The sequence below is a fragment of the Perognathus longimembris genome, chromosome 22 (genome assembly GCF_023159225.1).
Source record: "Perognathus longimembris pacificus isolate PPM17 chromosome 22, ASM2315922v1, whole genome shotgun sequence".
NCBI lineage: Eukaryota > Metazoa > Chordata > Mammalia > Rodentia > Heteromyidae > Perognathus > Perognathus longimembris.
Genome location: NC_063182.1, coordinates 37,183,902 through 37,204,513, shown reverse-complemented (window position 1 = coordinate 37,204,513; position 20,612 = coordinate 37,183,902). Strand labels below are relative to the sequence as shown.

Here is a 20,612-nt window from a genome sequence, read left to right as displayed (position 1 = left end):
CAAATATTGGTACCTTTGGAAGCTAGTACCAGCCCATCACAAGCAGGCAGGCATAGAGGCAGAAAGAGAAAGAGAGAGAGAGAGAGAGAGAATGAGAGAGAGAGAGAAAACTCCATCTGCCTGAGTGCTCATAGAAGTTATGTACTCCAAATTTGTAAGATTGGGCTCAAACTTGAGCAGCTTTCCTAAAGCATTTTAGACTGTCCCACACTTGATGAGTGACCAGCAGAGCTGAACTAGAGATCAGTTGACTCCAAACACCCACAATTGCTGATTCCCTTCACCTAGCCCAGTGGCTTAAGGTCGGCGGCCCAGTGGCCTTCCCTGGGAGTGGGGTTCAGAACTTGGAGCCAAGATTTATGCTGGCCCCATTGCCTTATGGAAAAATTCAAGCTCCTGGCTAATGGTCACTCACCCTGGTGGGAGTTTCAAATCTGTTGTGGTGGATGATTGTGCCCCTGCCATTGTAAGAGATTAGCGGAGCTGAGGAGTTAATACCAAGCATCCCCGGTATTACTCTGGTTAGCTGAAATGTAGGAGACAATCAGCAATGGGGTCGTCACCCCAGTTCCTGTGTCCCAGACCGAGTGGGGAGTGTGGCCCTGAAGTCATGGCCCTGTGGCCTTATGCTACAGTCATTTGGAGTGGGGCTCAGAACTTGGCTCCAAGTGTTTTAGTGTGGCCCTGAAGCCACAGCCCTGTAGCCCTACGGCAAATCGGAAAATTGGATCTGAGCCCTCGTTTAGATGATCACTTACCCTGGGTGTGAGGGCGAATTTGTAGATTGTTGTGGTGGATGGAAGTAGAGCGCTCGGTCAGAAATTACCTTGGTGGTCCTCTGGGTAGGCTTAGGACAGCAGAATAGGTCCCAGGGGCAGCTTGGATCCCCCCAGAAATGGGGGAGCCTATCCACCGGGAAGCCTATCCTGGGTTCGGCACCAATGAAAGCATAGGTCCCGGCCAACCCAGAGGACCCTGCGGAGATAATCACAGGCAGGAGAAGAAGGTTCATAAGGAGGTTTATTAGTGGGGCCATAGTTCCCACAGGAGAGGGAGCTACATGGCGTCTGCACCTTATCCAGGTGGCAGCTTCTCTCTCTGGGGGTAAAGGGGAAGTAGTTAGGTAGTGAGTAGGAATGGCTCATTAGGTATGGGTGGATCTGGGGGCTAGTGGGAGTTGCCGAAGACCTGAGGCTAGGGAAATGCTAACAGTATATTTCATTTCACTCATTTAAAATACATATAGTAAGAAAACTTTTATCTCTAATTTATTGACATTGTAGCTTTTTATTCTGAAGGAAAATGATATTATAATCAAATACCATCATATATTTCAAAGGCTTGTGGTGTTTTATTTCAATTGGTTATTGTCATGTGGGAAAATAAGCAATTTGTCTCTATTCTTTGCTTTTCATCATCCATTGAGAAAGAATATGTCTATATTTATTGCCAATAATTTTTAGATAGGCAAAATCTGTCTTATAAAGCATATCACCTGCAAACCACTATGCAGTTATACACATTGTTCAGCATTAAAATTTGATGGGCAAAAATTTTTGGGTTTTGCATCACAGTCACATGCAAGCCAGGAAACTGCGAGCATGCCTCTTGACAGTGCAATGTGGCCTGCTCAAAATACTCGCTCAGATACAGTTTTTGCCACTGCAATGGTAAATGGTCAGAAGTCACTTATATTCAGGCTCTCTTTCTCTCTTTTCCTCTCTTTCTCTTCCTTTTTCTCCCTCTCTCATCTTCCTGCTTACTTGCTTACTTTATTAAATTCCCAAGTCGTACCATCATTGTGTGCCTTGCTCACAAAGCTGCCTCTTTTCACAGACCTTCGAAAGTGAGGCTTCACCACCAATGTGCTTTGTCAGCAAAGATATCTAAAAGTTATTTTCTCTAGCACTGACCACGTGGTGGATATTGGGTTTAACCGGCATCAGCTCAGGCGCTATTATGCCATGCCACGTGTTCTCTAGTAGTGTGTTTGTGTCCTCCTGCCATCCCCCTCAACAGAGCACCATATATGTTAGGTTATTAAAGTAGGTAGCCAGTGAAGGAGAACACCACGAAGTATTCAGGCAGGAAAGAAAGTTTATTACCAAACTGCTGGCCTGTGGCCAAGATGATCCATGGCCGGAGAGAAGGGAGAGAGACAGACCCGCACCGAGCCCTGCCTTATATGTAGGGCAGGGGCAAGGGGTGTGGCCAGGTGGATTAGGATGTGACCTCAGGGAAAGGGGAGGTAACTGCCTCCAGTTGTGCAGTATACCCAGGTAACTGGATGGAGACTTAATGAGATGGGGGCATCTACATGGAGCCCTCAGGGAGAGGACCTAACAGTTACCATGTGATGTGGAGCAATATATAGCAAATCAAAAGAGATCCTTTTTAAAGAAGCAAGTGTAAATCAGATGGTGTGATTTAAGAGACCAAAAAACAAAAAAGGAAATAGAATTCATATAGTAGCCAAATAGTTATCAGACATCAAGACTGTTAAATACAGCTTGTAATTAGAATTTGTACTTTTACATTTAACAAATAACATTCCTCATTTTACAAAGGGATATATTAATATGAGTATGTGTGATTTGGGATACTGTGTCGTCACCACTAGAGCAATATCCACAAAACAATTTCATCAAGATCTCTGCATTTCCTTAAGTTAGTCTACTTCATCAACATAAAAACAATTAAAGTTGAAATAATGAAAGCAAAATTTCGCCCAAAAGTTGAGCAAAATCTAGATAAAACTCCTAACTCTCTGAGTCGTTAATACTTAGCAAATAAAAATAAAACAAGAATATTCTAATCATTGATTAAAGAAATACTGTATTTCCACACACTTGGAAAAGCTAAGCTCAAACTCATACAATACTGGTGGCTTAAATTTTAAGGAGATTTAAATTTTAAGAAAATAAAAGCTGTTGAAAATAATAGCTCTTGCTATTGAAAATGCAGCCTTTGGGCAGCCCTCTGTCACCTTGCCATAAAACAGTGTGATATTCTACTGGAACTAAATTAAAAGGTGTGGCTGATCTATCATAATTAGCAGTACTTTGATAAAGCACAAAAGCATCTGGGGCATGGATTAAAAAAGGAGAAATGCTTTAGCTCTGAGGATCTTAATGAGGGTAGAATATAAGACCTTTTAAAATTGAAACAATTTCTATAGCAGCCCGTTTTCTTATGTTGATGGCTAAATGTTAAAATGTTATTTGTCATATCCTTTATACTCTTGTCACAATACATTTAACAAAGTTTGATTAGGTTTCGGTGAAAATTATCTTCCAGTATAGGTCCCTCCCACCACGAGATTGGGAATAAATAACTTTACTACATTTAGTATATATGGTGCAGAATTTCATGCAAATAAAAGTGTGCCAGCAGTGTGATAATATAAACATATACAAACAAAAAAAAAGGAAAAATGCACAAACTTGCTGCTGCTTAGATCACTGCAGCTTCTAGTGCCCAGTTTCTTTTACTGATCTAAAAACAAAACAGAAAAAAAAATTAAAATGTTGTGCCTGATATGAAAAAATAACAAATAAGTACAAAGGAAGCAATAGCCTGGTACCGAATGGTTCACGGCTATAATCCTATCTCCTCAGGAGACTGAGATCTGAGACTTTCAGTTCAAAGCCAGAATGGGCAGAAGAGTCTGTGAAACGCTTATCTCTAATTAATCACCATGAAGTCTGAAGTGGATGTGTGGTTCATGTAGTAGAGTACTAGCCATGAGCAAATAAAAAAAGCTCAGGGACAGTAAACAAGCCCTTAGATGAAGCTGCAAAATTAGTGCTAAAAACAAAACTTAGAGGAAAATGCCTGTGTGCTTTGTATGTAGACATTCACACAGAATGAGAGCAATGGAAGATACTCCTAGGACAGGAAGACAAAGGAACAATAGCTATGTGCATCCTATCATATAAAACGCTATTTACTGAAATGAATTCAAGTAAATGCATCAATGGTTTGCTCTTCTTGGTTACTGTTTTTGTTTTCTTTCCCTTTGGTCTTGTTCTTTCATTTATTGTCTTTAGGAGTGTAAGTTGGGGCACATAAATGGAGGGACCAAGTATAAACAAATGAAGCAGTTTGTACTCACTGGACACTATGTTGAAAATTAAGGATAAAAATTGTGGGTGGAGATGGGAGGGACAAAAATGGGACAGAGAGATGCATGGGGTGACAGTGTCCCAAAAGAAATTTACTTTTTCTATGATTTTTGTAACTCTAACCTCTTTGTACACCACCTTTACAATAACAATAAAACAATGCAAAAAACAACAAAGAAATAACATCTGGCTAGTAAAAACAAAATTCCTAAACACTTACTGTCAATAGTCTGCCTTCTGTGTGTAGCCACAGTAATGATACATCGAGTCCATTTTTCTCCTTCTCTCTGTCTCTGACATCTCTGTCTTTCTGTCTATCCCTCTCTCTCTCCTTTTCTCTCTCCCCTTTTTCATTCCCCACCCCCATCTCTTTTTCTCTTGGGACTCTTCCTTCTCCCTTTTCCCCCTCAATTTTTTCACAACACAACTACTCTCAAGAATAAACGACCAGGCCTTTATCATGTGAAATGAAAAGCGTCCTCATCCCACTCTGATTTCTTGAGGCTATCTTGGTAATATCCTGCTGCTCCCTTTCTGGGTGCCTGAACACCCTGCTGGGATGGATGAGGCACAAGAGAGAACTTACCAGTGTTATGTGTCATTATGTGCACACCTGGCCCTTCACCTAGGACGTAGCTCAAAAGACACTAAGAACAGGGGATAAATATTAAGTACATATTAAATAGAAGGAATGAAAAACACACAAGAAAAATTGTAAGCAATAGGCCCTTATTCATTGAAGTAAAATTTCCATATTATAAACAAACATAAGACTGGAAAATTACTATAGATTTAGTTCAGAAACTGTATATAGTATTCAAATATATAAGTTTAGTCTTAACAATGCTTATTTCTCCTTCTATGATTTTTTATCCCTGAAGCCATGCAGACAATTTCTATCTGGCCTTATCAAGATGATGTAGCACTTGGGGGCAAAGATGCAGCCCAGGAGCCCTGCACTGGAAGCCAAGATGGAGAAGACCTCCACGGCCACCATGACCTTGCCCTGGGCACTGTGGTAGACAGGCAGGAAGGTGAGCCACACACTGCAGAACACCAGCATGCTGAAGGTCAGGAACTTGGCTTCATTGAAGGTGTCAGGCAGGTCCCTGGCCAGGAAAGCCACAGTGAAGCTGGCCACGGCCAGGGAGCCCAGGTATCCCAAGACACAGTAGAAGGCAGTGAGGGAGCCCCTGTTACACAGGATGATGAGGTGCCCATTTTCAGAGTATGTGTCTGTGTCAATGAAGGGAGGAGAGGTTCCCAGCCAGAGTCCACAGAGAGTAACCTGGATCAGGGTGCAGATGGGAACGATGAAGTTAGGAGCCCCTGATACCAGCAGCCACCTCATCCTTCTCCCTGGAGAAGTGACCTTGAAGGCCAGAACCACTGTTACCGTTTTGGCCAAGACAGTGGAAACAGCTACAGTGAATGCAACTCCAAATGTGGTTTGCTGTAGAATGCAGGTGACTGTGTTGGGACGGCCAATAAAGAGCAAGGAACAGAGGAAGCAGAAGATGAGGGAGATGAGCAGGATGTAGCTGAGAGCCTGGTTATTTGCCTTGACAATCGGGGTGTTGTGATGTTTCACAAAGACCCCAAGAACAAGTGCTGTGAGTATAGATAAGCAAAGAGCCATGCAGGCCAAGGCCATCCCCAAGGGCTCTCCATAAGCCAGGAAGCTTTCAGCTCTTAGGAGGCACTGGTTTCCCTCTGTATTGGCATACTGGTGATCTGGGCATTTCACACAGTCCTCCATATCTGGTGAGAAGTGTGATCTATCATTAGTTCTTTTTTTTTTTTCATGTTTGATTTTTTTTTTTACTAAATTGGGTAATATTCACAAACATCACAACAGAACTAGAGTCTAATCATAATTCAAATAACTGAGAAGCCTGAAATAAGAGAGCAATAAGGAACATGTTTTTCACATAATCAACTTACCATGAATTGGCCTCACGGTGTTAAAACATCTAGATGTATTACTGTTCACAATTAGTAATGGATAATAAGTTATCTCCCTGTTACACTCAATCATGTAACATAGCACTTTGGAACAATCCCAACAGTATACCAAGCCTGAACCTTGGCACTCCACATGTGGTCTTCAGACCATTAGCAGTGATATTTCTGGAAACCTTTGAAGAGCTGGGATGCAGGCTACCTAGCAAGTGAGGCCCTTGGTTTGAGCCCTATGACTGCAAAATACTGATGTCATTAATTATGGAAAGAGGGAAAACATTAAAAACGTTGTAATTTTAAAAATGACTATTACCTGAAACCCTTGTCAAAAATACAGAATTAGAGGCTCTACTCGGATTTATTAAATTAGAATCTGTGTTTCAACAAGGTCCCCTGGTGGCGGCTGCACATTACAGTGTGAGAGCTGTGACATATAAGGTAGAATTTGTTATAAAATATGAAGTATATGTAGCTGATTGCCATCCTTCTAACAGTTCAGGTTATTTAGTAGACATGTGAAATAGAGGTTTCATTTTAGAGCTTAGTAGAAAAATAATTAGGGATTTATTACTGAAATCTAAACAAGAGAATTTTGAAGAAAGCATGATTATGAAATTGAGCCATGTATATATTAGAAAATTAAAAAAATAGAAAGTTCCTACTGTTTTCATAGGACTTTCTTCCCACTTGCTATCCTAAAAAATCTCTTCTCCTTAACCTTACATTTTAGTATAAATGGTTAAAACAGCAGAAATTCCATACCCAGTTTGGCAAGGTCAGTCTTGGAAATACATCCAGGTTAATACTTGAAAATGTTGGCAGGTCTAAGACGTTAGGCTATCTGCACTTAGTACTTTCTTAGCTTTGTTTTAAGCATGGTAAATGCTTAGAAATAATTTTACCTTAAGTCGCCTTTTTTTTTTTTTTTAACAGAGCTTTGATATGACGTGCCAGCATTATACAACTTTCATAAAAAGAAATCAGTAAGTCTTGATTCTGGACTGAATACATGCAGTATTAGAAAGCTTTGCAATAAGTATTTCCACTATTATCAAGCTAATTGAGTAAATGGAAAGCCAGCCTAAGAGATTAGATAAATTCTATGTGGGAAAGGCCTATACTCACTACCCAATACTCTAGTTGAAATTCCTTCTCAAATGTTTTGGGGCACAAAAAGGAAAAAATAAACTGCTTTTGTTGTTTTCATATAGTATATATTTATAAGTTTGTACTATCATGTTCTCATATTACAAAGGCAATTTAGAGGAAGAATATTCCTTTTGGTATTTCAATCTGGACACAAACAGAACTATACATTTAAAAAAAATCTCAGTTAACAGCAAAAAAAGACAAGTAAAACTTTTTTCTTTACAGGTGGATATTGAAGTGGACCTAATTTGCTTTTCTTTTTAAAAGCCTCCAAAAACAAAAAGCAGCTTAAAACCTAAGATGAATAAAAATTTTGTTTACTAAACTCCTGGTCTCCAGCAACGCTTTCTGTTTTCTGTTGTTTTGATGCAGGTCCTTCTTTGTCTGTTCCTTTTCTTGGTCTTTTCATTGGTCCAGCTGCACCCTTTTCATCATCACTGTCAAATTTTGTTTTCTTGCCCTGAAAATGTGCTTTTCCTTTTGCAGATCCAGGCTGGGCAGGTTTATTTCCCTTTCCTTTTCCTTTAAATTTGCGCCCTTTTGACTTCCATTTGTTTAGGGATTCTTGTGGGTCATTGATGATTTTTTTCAGTGCTACTTTTTCTACTTCTCCTTCTAGTACTTTCCAAGTCACATTTTTGTTCCTTAATTGTAGGTCACCATTATTTGCATCTTTGGCTCTATCCAGTGCTTCCTTGGCTTTTTCTTTAAATAGGATTATTCCCTCTTTTGCTCCTCTAACAAAGTCTATCCATTTTATTTCACCATGATTTGAGAAAAGGATGTGTAAATCTTCTCTACAGGTCTGATCATCTAAGTCCCCTGAAAATTTCAGCAAGCATCCAATCTTCTCTTGCATTGATTTCATTTCAGCATTTTCAGCTAACTTTTGTCTTTCTTCTTGTTCTTGTTTAGCTCTTAATTTAGCCTCCACTTTATTTTGCTTTCTTTCTTCATTTTTCTTTGCAAAGTAATCATCCTTAAAAAGTATTAGCAGTTCTGTGTCTTTGTACTTCTGGCCAGGGGTCTGTACAAACTTCTTAGCAGATTCAATGCTATCAAATACAGCAAATATTGATCCCTTAAATGCTTTGTGCAATGTTCTTCTCATCTGAATATTTAATATTTGACCTTTACCTTCTAGCCATTCTTTTATGTCATCAAGGGTTGCATCCATTGGGAAGCCTTTAATGTAAACAGATCTGTTTTTCACATCATTTTCATACTCATCAGTCACTTCAGGGAGGGGTTTGCTTGGAGATCTTCTGATTTTAGTTTTATCTTCACTGATTTCCATAAGTTTTGCCTCCGATTTGCTTAATGCTTCCACTCAATTTGATGACAGATTTTGGTCTCCAGAGCAGCTATTTTTTCATTATCACCCTTTTCAGCCACCGTGGCTAACGTCAAGGCCCCGGTGCCGCGGGCGCGGTGCCCAGGTTCAGGACGCCGGGAAGGCCTCCACCTCCCTGCGCGGTCGGGGGGCCAAGCGCGCTCAGAGTCGGGGGCCTAGCATCAGTTCTTGTTGAGTTCTACTCATTCTTTAAATAAAGTAAGAACATGTTGGCTTAAATGTAATCCTAACACGTTAACATTTCCAATCATAGCTGTACTGTATTTTTCTTTTCTACATCGGATCCTTCTCTACATTCCATATTCATCTTTACGTGTGCTATATTTTCAACATTTTTCTTCCTTCATGGTTACCACATGTATGGATAATGTGCCAATTTTGGCAGGCTAATATTCTAACAACCTTTTTCTTTTCTTTTCTTTTCTTTTCTTTTCTTTTCTTTTTTCTTTTTTTTTTTTTTTTTTTTTTTTTTTTTTTTTTTTTTTTTTTGGCCAGTCCTGGGCTTGGACTCAGGGCCTGAGCACTGTCCCTGGCTTCTTTCTGCTCAAGGATAGCACTCTGCCACTTGAGCCACAGCGCCACTTCTGGCCGTTTTCTATCCATGTGGTGCTGGGGAATCAAACCCAGGGCTTCATGTACATGAGGCAAACACTCTTGCAATTAGGCCATATTCCCAACCTTTTTCTTTATTTATTTTTCTTTATTTATTTATTTTTTGCCAGTCCTGGGCCTTGGACTCAGGGCCTGAGCACTGTCCCTGGCTTCTCTTTGCTCAAGGCTAGCACTCTGCCACTTGAGCCACAGCGCCACTTCTGGCCATTTTCTATATATGTGGTGCTGGGGAATTGAACCCAGGGCCTCCTCATGTGTACGAGGCAAGCGCTCTTGCCACTAGGCCATATCCCCAGCCCCCAACCTTTTTCTTTTACACTTTTTGTCACTTTTTTTTTTTTAGCAGTTTTTATTGTGCATAGTTCTGTAACCCTATAGAAAATTGTGAATGACATAGCATAAACTTTCTTACATGTCTTCTTCTGACACTCTTAATCCCTGTGGCATATCCTTGTTAGTACGCCTACTCATCTGTGAAGCAATGGGAACAGAGAAAACACTCTTTGATTCTCTAAAGTCATGGTATGGGGGCTGGGAATACAGCCTAGTGGTAAAGTATTTGCCTTGTATACATGAAGCCCTGGGTTCAATTCCTCAGCACCATATATATAGAAAAAAACTTGAAGTGGCACTGTACCTCAAGAGGTAGAGTGCCAGCCTTGAGCAAAAAGAATCCAGGGACAGTGCTCAGGACCTGAGTTCAAGCCCCAGGACTGGCAAAAAAAAAAAAAGCCATGGTATGGACAAGACTCAGTCTCACTTCTTAAACTAATTCCATATTTCTGAACACTTTCTCTGTTACAGGAACAGTTTTCTGTACTACAAAATAAAGGAGTAAACATCTGTATTTTCTATGGTAACAAAATTTATCTCTTAAGGTAAGCAATCTCCTGAATATGATGTGCTCAATTTTGTGTTAGAATTTTAAACTTAATGATTAGTGACAAGAAGGATTTCCTGGAGATAAGTTTGCCTGCAGTAGACTAGATAATATTAATAAAATAATTAATTCAAAGTTGTGAATTGTGGTATTTCTACTAGCAATGCCATCAGTTGTCACAATTAAATTAACAGAATGAAGGGATATGGGCTCTGTAATCCTAATAAATAACTTTTGCATTGACTTTGTTGGATTGGGGAAATCTAGGGAGAGATGAGGAATTTTTTCAGAGGTCATGGGCTTACCTGTACTGTTAGCCATCTCATTTTCTGGGCAAGGGGTACAATCAAAGCAACAGATAGCCTCCCCCTCCTGGGGAGATTTCCTATATCCAGGACCACAGCTCTCACTGCAGACAGAGTGAGGAGTCTGAGGGAAATCAGATATTTGTCAGTAACTGTTCAGATTTTTACCTAAGACTCTAAAACTTTCAGTATTTTAAAGACTTAGATCATTAAACATAGTATAGCTAATGCAAGTACTCCAGTGGATTAATTGGATCTATTACCAATTTTATATCCCATGATAGATGTCAAGGTTTATGTACTATTATCTTGATCATTAGCCTATTGAACTAATGAGAAATGTGGTATCTTTAAAAGGTGGAAATTAATAGTGGGAAGGTTAAGTCCTAGTTGCCTGCCCTATGGAACTATCTTGAATTCATGTCATTATATGTTGTCTCACCTGTAGCAGGGTAAAGAGAAAAGAGGAAGAATTCCCTTTAAAACTTCTAAAAGTGTGTTGTAGAGAAAAGCACAGACCTCCTTTTTATAAGGTTATGTGAACTCCAGGCCCATCATATCTCCCTCTTTATTTCCCAGTAGCAATGAATGAGATGAGAATCTTCTTTTCACAAAGGCCCCTTCAATGATACCTCTTACCAGAGATGCCGATAGCCATGTAACCATTGAATGTAACCTCCATAGAAGGGGATAAAATCAACTTTCAACCACATAAAGTGATTCCTCAGGTACTGTCACGATGTCAGAAACCTGCTAAAATGTAATTCATATTTTAAGACTATTCTAAATCAACATTTTGATACACACTTAATTTTTTTATGCTGATCCTTCGGCTTTAAATCAAGGAATGGGTACTGTTCTTGTGCTCTTTATACTCAAGCCTAGCACTTTACCACTGAGCCACAGTTCAACTTCCAGATTTGGGTGGTTAATTGAGATAAGAGTCTCACATAACTTTCTGCCTTGTTGAGGTTTATCTTAGATCAGAGGACATTAGTGAAGTAGAGTGAGGGTTCGCTACAATGAAACAGGGTTCCCCCCAAGGGAGGGGATTCCTGGTTCCCCCAAGAGTCCACCACACAGTCTCCAGCTACAAGGTGACAAAAAGACAGTTTTATTGGGGAAGTAAAAAGTGAACAAAAAGTGAACCGACCGGCCTTGGTCGCAGCCCGGACTCGGGAGCCGAAACTGCCGACCACGTGTGGAGCCCAGACTCGGGAGCTGGGCTTGTACACACCTGGGCGGCCCAGACTCGGGAGCTGGGACCGCCCCCGTGTGGCCTTCCAGCCTGGTTATAAGGCAAACATCACAGACAAACTTGTCACACGCAGGTGACCAATGAAGATACAACCCTTACAGAGCATGCTAGGCCACACGCAGGTGGCCAATAGAGTTACAGTCTGTCTCATAATATTCATTTGAACTAACCTATCATTCTAGTTAGAATTGACACATGGATTTGGCGGGGCTCACATGATGCAGGTGGATATGCCTACTCATAGCTGGTTCCCTTGAAGCTCCCAAGCCTCAGGTGGTTAATCTACATAACTTATCATAATAAAGAGGAGGACACAGGTTCCCTTGAAGCTCCCAGGCCTCAGGTAGTCAATCTACATAGTAAAGGGAGCTTCCCTGAATAGGGTGGGGGAGGGCTTAGTGGAGATGGAGTTGGCTTCTGCTCTAATCTGAGCTGGAGTCAACCTGAAGTCCCTCCACAGCTATTAATGGCACTGGGCAGATCTGGCCTCCCCATTACAATTAGCATCCTGAGCAGCTAGGATGGCAGATATGAGTAACAGGACCTAGCCTTGTTTAATTATAACATTCCTTTTCTATTTAAGAGTCAATCAATAAAATTTTTAAGTTGGAAATAATTAAATGTGTGATACATAGGATATAAATTTCTGGGTGTATATGTGCCAGACCTAAGGCTTCAACTCGGGGGCAGAGTATTGCATCTGAGCTTAATTGATTAAGCTTAATTGACTGAGCTTAATTGAGTATTGTATCTGAGCTTGATGACTTGAGTCACTGCCCCACTTCCAGCATTATTGCTGTGTCCTAAAGACTCTCTTACTTTGGTTTGACTCCAAACCATTCTATTCACATCTCAGCCATCTCAGTAAGTAGATTTACAGGAAGACGTTGGTGGCACCAAGCCAGATAAACATTTTAATGATGAATTTTGCTTACCAATATGTTTTTAAATCATAATGTTTCGATCCAACCCACCTCTGTAGTTCCTGTTGCCCACTGTATCATATCTTCAGATAAAGACAATTGATGACCATGTAAAGCATGTGGAAAAAACATTCCTACTTTTGCCTCAAGTTGAAGACCTTCTGGAAAATTCCAAACGTTTACAATGTCATACTCTGCTTCCAATTTCTTTTTCTCATCCAAAATCACTTGGTCTCTAGAAGGATTGTGAAATTGGATGTTCTTCAGGAAAGAGTGCAGCTAAAAGAGATTCATCATCTTATGGTGAAATCTATTCCAGAGCTAAGACAGAAAACTTGAAGTAAGAAAAGCTCCTCATTGCATTTAATCTCACATTCAGAATTAAGGAATACATCAGACATCGAATACAGTATTCCAGAAGAAAACATATGGAGGAATAAAAATAATATTTCTGAATCCTGGTTGCTCAGAAAGGAGTTAGAAGGCTTATTTTTAAGAGAAACTAATGCTATATATTCATGAATGAAACAATTCTAAGTTGCCTACCTGCAGTTTGCCACAGCCACTAATTTTATGACTGTGTATCATTTGTGCTTGCTAAATTTTCAAAACAAAGGACATGGATAATTGTGTTCAGCAGAACTTCCATTGCTGCTTTTTAAGAAACTAAAAGTGGAAAGATAAATTAGCAGTTTTCAAAACATTAGCTATGAGGGGCTGGGGATATGGCCTAGTGGCAAGAGTGCTTGCCTTGTATACATGAGGCCCTGGGTTCAATTCCCCAGCACCATATATACAGAAAATGGCCAGAAGTGGCGTAGTGGCTCAAGTGGCAGAGTGCTAGCCTTGAGCAAAAAGAAGCCAGGGACAGTGCTCAGGCCCTGAGTCCAAGGCCCAGGACTGGCCAAAACAAACAAACAAACAAACAAAAAACATTAGCTATGAGCTTGATGAGGTTACTTGTAACTAAAAGAATTTATAAAAACATGGAATATATTTCGCTCTATTGACCTGTTTTTCCTTAAGATCATATGAACACATGTGTAGAGCACATCAGAGATCATTAATCAGCTGTAATTTCTTGGGTTTTTGAAACATATTAAAACATTGCTGGGGCTGGGAATATGGCCTAGTGGCAAGAGTGCTTGCTTCATATACATGAGGCCCTGGGTTCAATTCCCCAGCACCACATATACAGAAAACAGCCAGAAGTGGTGCTGTGGCTCAAGTAGCAGAGTGCTAGCCTTGAGCAAAAAGAAGCCAGGGACAGTGCTCAGGCCCTGAGTCCAAGCCCCAGGGCTGGCAAAAAAAAAAAAATCCCTATAGTGAGTGACTTTGCTTATGGTGTATGGCATTTAAAAGTGAAGGCTTTACCTGTGCAGGGGAAGGCACTGTCCCTTTCCTATTTCCCATTGTTTGTACTTCTGTTTGATTGAGAAGCATCTCATGGAGAGCCTGGGCCACAGCATACACAGCATTGTATATATTGTAACTGTTTCCAGACATAGTCATGTCAAAAATGTGCCCAGGCAACCAATCCAAGGAGGCATCATGAGGACAGTTCTCCCACGTTACACAGTCAGAATCAGAATCTGAGCAATTGAAAGACAGAAACCACAGCCGAGCAAGGAAAAAGTCTTGTGGGTATGTGGAAGGGTTTACTGCCTTGACAAAATCTGTGAATCCAGAAACATCTGGGTGATGGTGTGAGAAAATGAGAGGTACATGCAAGGAACCTAGTATGAAATATCTCTTCCTGATGGATAACTCCCACTGTGATTTCATGATACACACTTTGCCTTTTATTAATAGTTGCTCAACACAACTAATTAAATCTAGTAGGGATTCATCATCACCATATATGATAAGGACATTTGCTGAAGATTTATTTATCTGGTTATAAAGGGACATTACTTTGAGAGCGTATGATAAGGCATGGGTTGGAATCGCTACCTCAAAGGCTATACAAACTCTGTTCTTGGCCATCTCTTTTTTCAATTCAGGAAGAATATGCAAACCATTCTCATCTTGTAAGGTACACAGTCCCACCCAGTTCCAGTTGAAGTGAAGCAGTAAGGAGACCATGGCAGTGGCTATCGATGTGTCCTTCTGGGCCATCTGATACAGAGCAGGAAACTTGTTATGGTCACTCAGGACATGATTAAAAGGCCCAAAGGTAAGCTAAAAAATCAAAATTGAATAGCCCATGAATGAGAATATTACCATCTATCACAATCTCTTTTGTGAAGTATATTGAGTAACCAGTAAAATTGGTAGAAAGTCATTTTTTATTTAAAAAATTTTACTTGTTATTAATAGTTGTGCAATGATTCAATTTACTCATACAATGCCTTTGATATTTGTCATTATTTCAATCTATAACTCCTATCTATACCAACCAAACCTATTCCAACTTTCCTAAGTCCATTTTTACATCTATAAACTGAATGTTATGTTGTATTTTCCCACCCATCTACTTTCACTCCCTATCCCTCTGCTCATTTTCAAATACGTCTAATATCTGTGCCCCTCCAACAGGATAGGCTTCAGCTTCCCATTGTTCAGTTATTTTTATACTGTCAGTTATTTGGTCAGAATAACACACCATGGAATTCCACCCTATATATACAATAAAGTAGCCAGAAGGATCATGTATATGCACACATGGCTCTATATGTATTCCATATGGATTTCAGATTTCGTGGTCATGTTTTGCCCTAACTTTCATATATGAGAGAACAAATGTCCTCTCTCTTGCTAAGGCAGACTTCATTCAACATAATATATTGGATGAGTGTGTGTGTGTGTGTGTGTGTGTGTGTGTGTGTGTGTGCAAGCTATCCAGTAGAGTGCAATGAATTCAGGGCCTCATGTACTAACTTGACTCTTTCCTTCAAGGCTAGCACTGCCAACTGAACCACACATACACTGTCTGCTTTTGGCTGGATAACTAGACATAAACATTTCTTGAGTTACTGGCATTGTGAGCTACCATCAAACTGGTCAATAGAGGACAACACTTTAAAAATCATTTCCTATTTCTTGCTTTAACAAATCCCTTTGTCTGCTCTAATTTTTCTATCCTCTTTTCTAAACATGGGATTATAAATATCCAATTATTTTGAACTATATTTTTTGATATAAAAATTTAATAGGATCCTAAATACAGTATCTTCCCATCATTCTTTTCTATCACCTGGAATGCCACCAAGTTAAACATTAATATCCCTCCCTCTCTCATCCTTACCTGTGGGTACCTATAGAGGCCTAGTAACGTCCCAATCAAGGCAGATGTTAATCCTGACGTTCCTGTCAGCACGGCTATGGACTTGCTCTCTCTCACACAGGAGTAGTTTGGACTCTTGTACTTCCCAAAGAGGCAAATGAAGGGATTTTTAAATGCTAGCCAAGCTCCGAATTGCACATCATAGATATTAAATCCCAGAGTCAAGTTGTGTAAAAGATGAGAATTTTTGTTGATTCCTTCAATGGCAAAAGCCAAGGATAAAACAAACTGGTAGTTTTTGAAGAAAAACCTATATAATGAGCATAGAACTTTAGGAACTTAGGAGGAGTATTTCACAACATATGACTTCGATGGATGCAATACTTGCTGATTTATTGCCAGGGAACAGGTTAAAACATTACACTTATTTTAAATGAGGTAATACTTGGATTGTGAACCATATATGACATGAAATAATGACACAGTGCTTTCTTTGATATAGTAACCTCTTGTCTACAGTAAAAGAGACTGGGGACGGGGCGGGGGTAATGTATGTGAGTTCTGGGGTTTGAAACCAAAGCATGGCCACTTTCCTTGAAGTATTTTGCTCAAGGCCAGCACTCTGTTGCTTGAGCCAGTGTTCCACTTCCAGCTTTTGGCTGGATAATTGGAGATAAAATTCTCAAGGACATTCATGTCCAGATTGGCTTCGACACTCAATCCTCAGATATCAGCCTTTTGCGTAGAGAGGAATACAATCATGAGCCACCAGATTAAAATAAGAATTTGAATCAATTTCCTCAAAATATGTGACATAAAAGAAAACTTTTCATACCACAGGCCAGTGTGGAAGGAAATGTGTCTGTAACCTTTTGGTACAGAATTCCTGCCACTGACTCAGGTTGTCTGTAATAACATAACTTCGTAATCAAGCATGACAGCTGAGATTCAGAAGATACAGAGATGATGGCATGAAGTGAAGAACTTACAGCCCTGGAAAGGAGAAGCTACATTGAATGAAACGTGAGTCTTCAACTGACAGGCAGAAAATCACTCAGGAGTACTTGCAAAATAAAATATGAAACTGAGCTGTTTCTGGTACACTAGGGATGGGAGGTCAGGGTAGAGAAGACAGCAACTATTGATGTGCTCGCCCAAGTTCCCTCTGCCATTGCCAATCCTGAAAACAAAACAGTAAATGGAAATAGAATGATGAGTTACTTACGGCTTATTGTCTTCTTTCCTGGAAGCATCACTGTTACTGACATCTGTTCCTAAAGTATAGAGAGGGAAAAATCCAGCAATCAGCACATCTCCATCCATGTGTGCTCGCTGTTTCATTGTAGAAAAGCAGCTAGTGCCAGCCAAGGACTTGAGAAGAAGGGGAAGCTGGAGAAGAATGAGCATGAGGATCAAAGGGCACATCACAGAAGCATCTGCCAGGCTGAAATTCTGCCTGGAAGTAAAGTGTTCAGTCCCAGGTATGTATATTCACATATGTCTGTATGTAGGCATACATGTGTTTTTACTGGCAGAGATTTACACTGCAGCCCATATTCTTTCATCAAAGCCTCTTGTGAATCCCCAAGGAAGAATGTGTCAAACTCTTCCCCGAGGCTCTGCATCTGAGGCCTTGCCTCCAGGAGAAAAACACGAGTTTGAAAACATGTTTGCCTATTTTTCTTCTTCACCACAGGTGGTATGATTTTTCTAAGATCACAGATAGAGAAACCCCAGGGATGAAAGTTTTCTTTGTTATATTTGGGTCGGCATCTGTGTCATGCTACTATTTGCATGATAGCCATTTGGGAGGATGCAACTAGATTGCCTCAGAGGATGCTATTTTTCATGTGCACAGTGAAATGGTAAGAAACACTTCTACGCCATGGAGATGTCCACCCAACATATGAGGGGATCATACCCATGTGGTCAGTGGACACACCCACTATGCACTACAGCCACAGAGCACTGCTGGTTGATGCAAGCAGGTGCCAGCAGGTATCCAATATGCAGAGGCCTCTACAAATGTACTCACTTCCTGTTGCCTAAGGAAGCTATGATGCTGATGAATCCTGTCACCAATCAATGCCAACACGAAGTGTCACACTTCCATTCTGAACTTTCACCTTCAAATGGCGATTTTTTGTCTAAACATTTTAATAAAGATCAAGTTATGTTCATGATGCACCTCTCTGCAAACACGTGGTAAAGATGCCATTCATCTCTGTCATAAGCCCTAGTCAATATCAAAAACAACTCTCTGTTTTCTCTTGTTGAAATATAACACACTTCCTTGTAGACACCTCAAAGGCCCCAGAGAAACGGGCCATTGTATATCATTTCAGCAGTATGGTCATTTTCATCAAATTAGCCATTTTCACAATATTGTTTTTGGGTATCCATGAACATGAATTGATGAAAATGATGAACCTCGCCCTGTTGTCTTTGATTATTTTGTTCAGACTTCTTTAGTTTTCACCATAAAGCTCCTTTACCTGTTTGGTTGGGTTAATTCTTAGTTGCTGGGTTTTGTTTTTTTCTGTTTGTTGGTTTGTTTGTTGTTTTTTTAGGCCATTACAAATGGAGTTTTTTTTTTAATTTCCCTTTCAGCTTGTACATTTCTAGCGTATGGAAAGGCTACTGATTTCATAAGTGAATTTTGTATTCTGTTTCTTCCCCAAACTGGTTGGTTATTTCTAAGCTCATGGCTCTTGTAGATTTAGCTTTTTAGGCCTTTGAAAAAAAAATAAAATCATGTCATTTTCAAATAGAGGTAGTTTCATTTCTTCTTTCCTTATAGGACTCCTTTTTATATATTTTTTTCTTTCATGACTGCTAGGAGTAGTAATTCCAGACCTATACTGAAGATGAGTGGAGAGAGTGCATATCCTTCCCTTTGCCCTTTTTTAGGGGAAATGCTTCTAGTTTTACCCCATTCAGTATGATATTGGCTGTTGGTCTGCCATATATAAATTTATTGTTTTAATGAATGTTCCTTCTAACTAGAACCTCTCCACACCTTTTTTTCTTTTTCAAATTTTTATTATCAAACTGATGTACAGAAAGGTTACAGTTTCATACGTTAGGCACTGGATACATTTCTTGTACAGTTACCTTGTCCCTCATACCCCCCTCCCTCCTCCACCTTTCCCTTCCCCCCCCCCCAGAGGTGTTCAGTTCACTTACACCAAACAGTTTTGCAAGTATTGCTTTTCTAGTTGTTTGTCTTTTTTTACCCTGTGTCTCTCAAATTTGGTATTCCCTTTCAATTTCCTACTTCCAATACCAGTATACACGGTTTCCAATATACTCAGATAAGATTACAGAGATAGTGTAGGTACAACCACAGGAAGGTGATACAAGAACATAATCAATAATTCTATAAACCTTTTTAAATGAATGGATTTGTACTTTCTCACTCTTTTTCTACACTTATTCAAAGGGTCATATGGCTCTTGTGTGTGACACTGTGGATGTCATGAAATACATTCATTGATTTATGTATGTTAAACCAGCCTTGCATCTGTGGGATGAAGCGTACTTGGCCATAATATATTTTTTTCATTTGTTTCTGGGTTCTATTGGCTATTATTTCGTTGAAGAGCTTTGCAGGTGTGTTCCTCAGAAAAATTTTTCTGTAGTTCTTTTTGTGTTTGGCCCTTACCTGGATTTGGGAATCATTTGGAATTATTCCATCTGTTTCCAATTCATGGAAAAGCTTGAGAAATATTAGTGCTACTTCATCTTGAAAAGTCTTACAGAATTGAGCTGGAACTCCATCTGATCCTGGGCTTGTCCTTTTTTCCTTTTCCTTTTTTTTTTTTCTTCATTCTTTTCAAAGGAAGTACAGAGGGGTTACAGTTTCAACTCTAAGACAAGTACATTTCTCATCCAACTTGTTACTTCCTCCCTCATTTCCCCTGTCTACCTGCTTCCCACTTCCCTCCCCCTGCATGAGTTGTAAAGATGGTTTACATCTATTGATTTTGTAAGTATTGCTATTGCAGTGGTTTGTCTTTTTATCTGTTGTCTCTTGATTTTGGTATTCCCTTTCTCTTCCCTAGTTCCAATACACATATATACAGTATCAGGGGTACAAGATCAGTTACAGTAATAGCAGGGGAAAAACCACAGGAAAGAAATACAAAAGAGACAAAAAGGTACCGTTTCACATTGCTTGTACTTGGCCATAATGTATTTTTTTCATTTGTTTCTGGGTTCTATTGGTTCATAAAGGAATAGCTTTAGAGCTATTGTGATGTTCTGCTATGACTAACCTAAACATGTACTAATTATTCCCTATGAGGGAAATTATAGATTCCATGTTCTTTGGATCTGGTTCACATCAGTTAGTATGATATTTTCTGAGTCCTTCCATTTCCTTATTAATGGAGCAATGTCATTCATTCTGATAGAGGCATAGAGTTCCACTGTATATATGTACTGCATTTTCCTGATCCACTTGTCTAGTGGAGACTCTGGGTTGGTTCCATTTGTTAGCAATGACAAATTGTGCTGTGATGAACATTGTTGTGCTGGTGGCTTTAGAGTGGTCTTGCTTCTAATCTTTTGGGTAGATGCCCCAAAGTGGGACTGCTGGCTCATTCAGGAGCTCTATGTTTAGTCTTCTGAAGTACCTCCATACTGCTATCCAGAGGGGTTGAACAAGAGACTTCTCTGAAGAGGTAATGAGAATGGCCAAGAGGCACATGAAGAAGTCCTCTAGATTACTGGCCATAAAAGAAATGGAAATCAAAACAACACTGAGAGTCTACCTCACCCCAGTAAGAATGTCCATTACCAGGAAAACTTAATATTA

General features: G+C 39.8%; 2 protein-coding genes across 2 annotated transcripts; both read right to left on the bottom strand.

Moving 5' to 3' along the window:
• Positions 1-2,537: 2,537 nt before the first annotated feature.
• LOC125339966 (vomeronasal type-2 receptor 116-like) lies at positions 2,538-19,984 on the bottom strand. Its single transcript, XM_048331321.1, has 9 exons — positions 19,958-19,984; positions 17,311-17,430; positions 17,019-17,067; positions 15,815-16,131; positions 13,942-14,748; positions 12,619-12,846; positions 10,387-10,510; positions 4,986-5,885; positions 2,538-2,590 (listed from the first exon to the last, which is right to left on the bottom strand). The coding sequence occupies exons 1-9, from the start codon at positions 19,982-19,984 to the stop codon at positions 2,538-2,540; spliced, it is 2,625 nt and encodes an 874-aa protein (XP_048187278.1).
• Positions 7,107-8,896, bottom strand: LOC125340168 (lupus La protein-like). The gene is given in 3 exon segments (XM_048331614.1): positions 7,107-8,564; positions 8,567-8,744; positions 8,849-8,896. Coding segments are annotated over 3 exon segments (1,260 nt in total). The 3' UTR covers positions 7,107-7,530.
• Positions 19,985-20,612: the final 628 nt, after the last annotated feature.

Bases quoted from the DNA above. Each gene is read 5' to 3' on its own strand.
- LOC125339966 (XM_048331321.1), bottom strand. From the start codon at position 19,984: ATGGCCAAGTACAAGCAATGTGAAACG. The intron at 16,132-17,018 runs GTAAGTAACTCA...ACTCCTCCTAAG, and splicing joins AGGAAAGAAGACAATAAGCC to TTCCTAAAGTTCTATGCTCA. The intron at 14,749-15,814 runs GTAAGGATGAGA...TTGATTTTTTAG, and splicing joins GCCTCTATAGGTACCCACAG to CTTACCTTTGGGCCTTTTAA.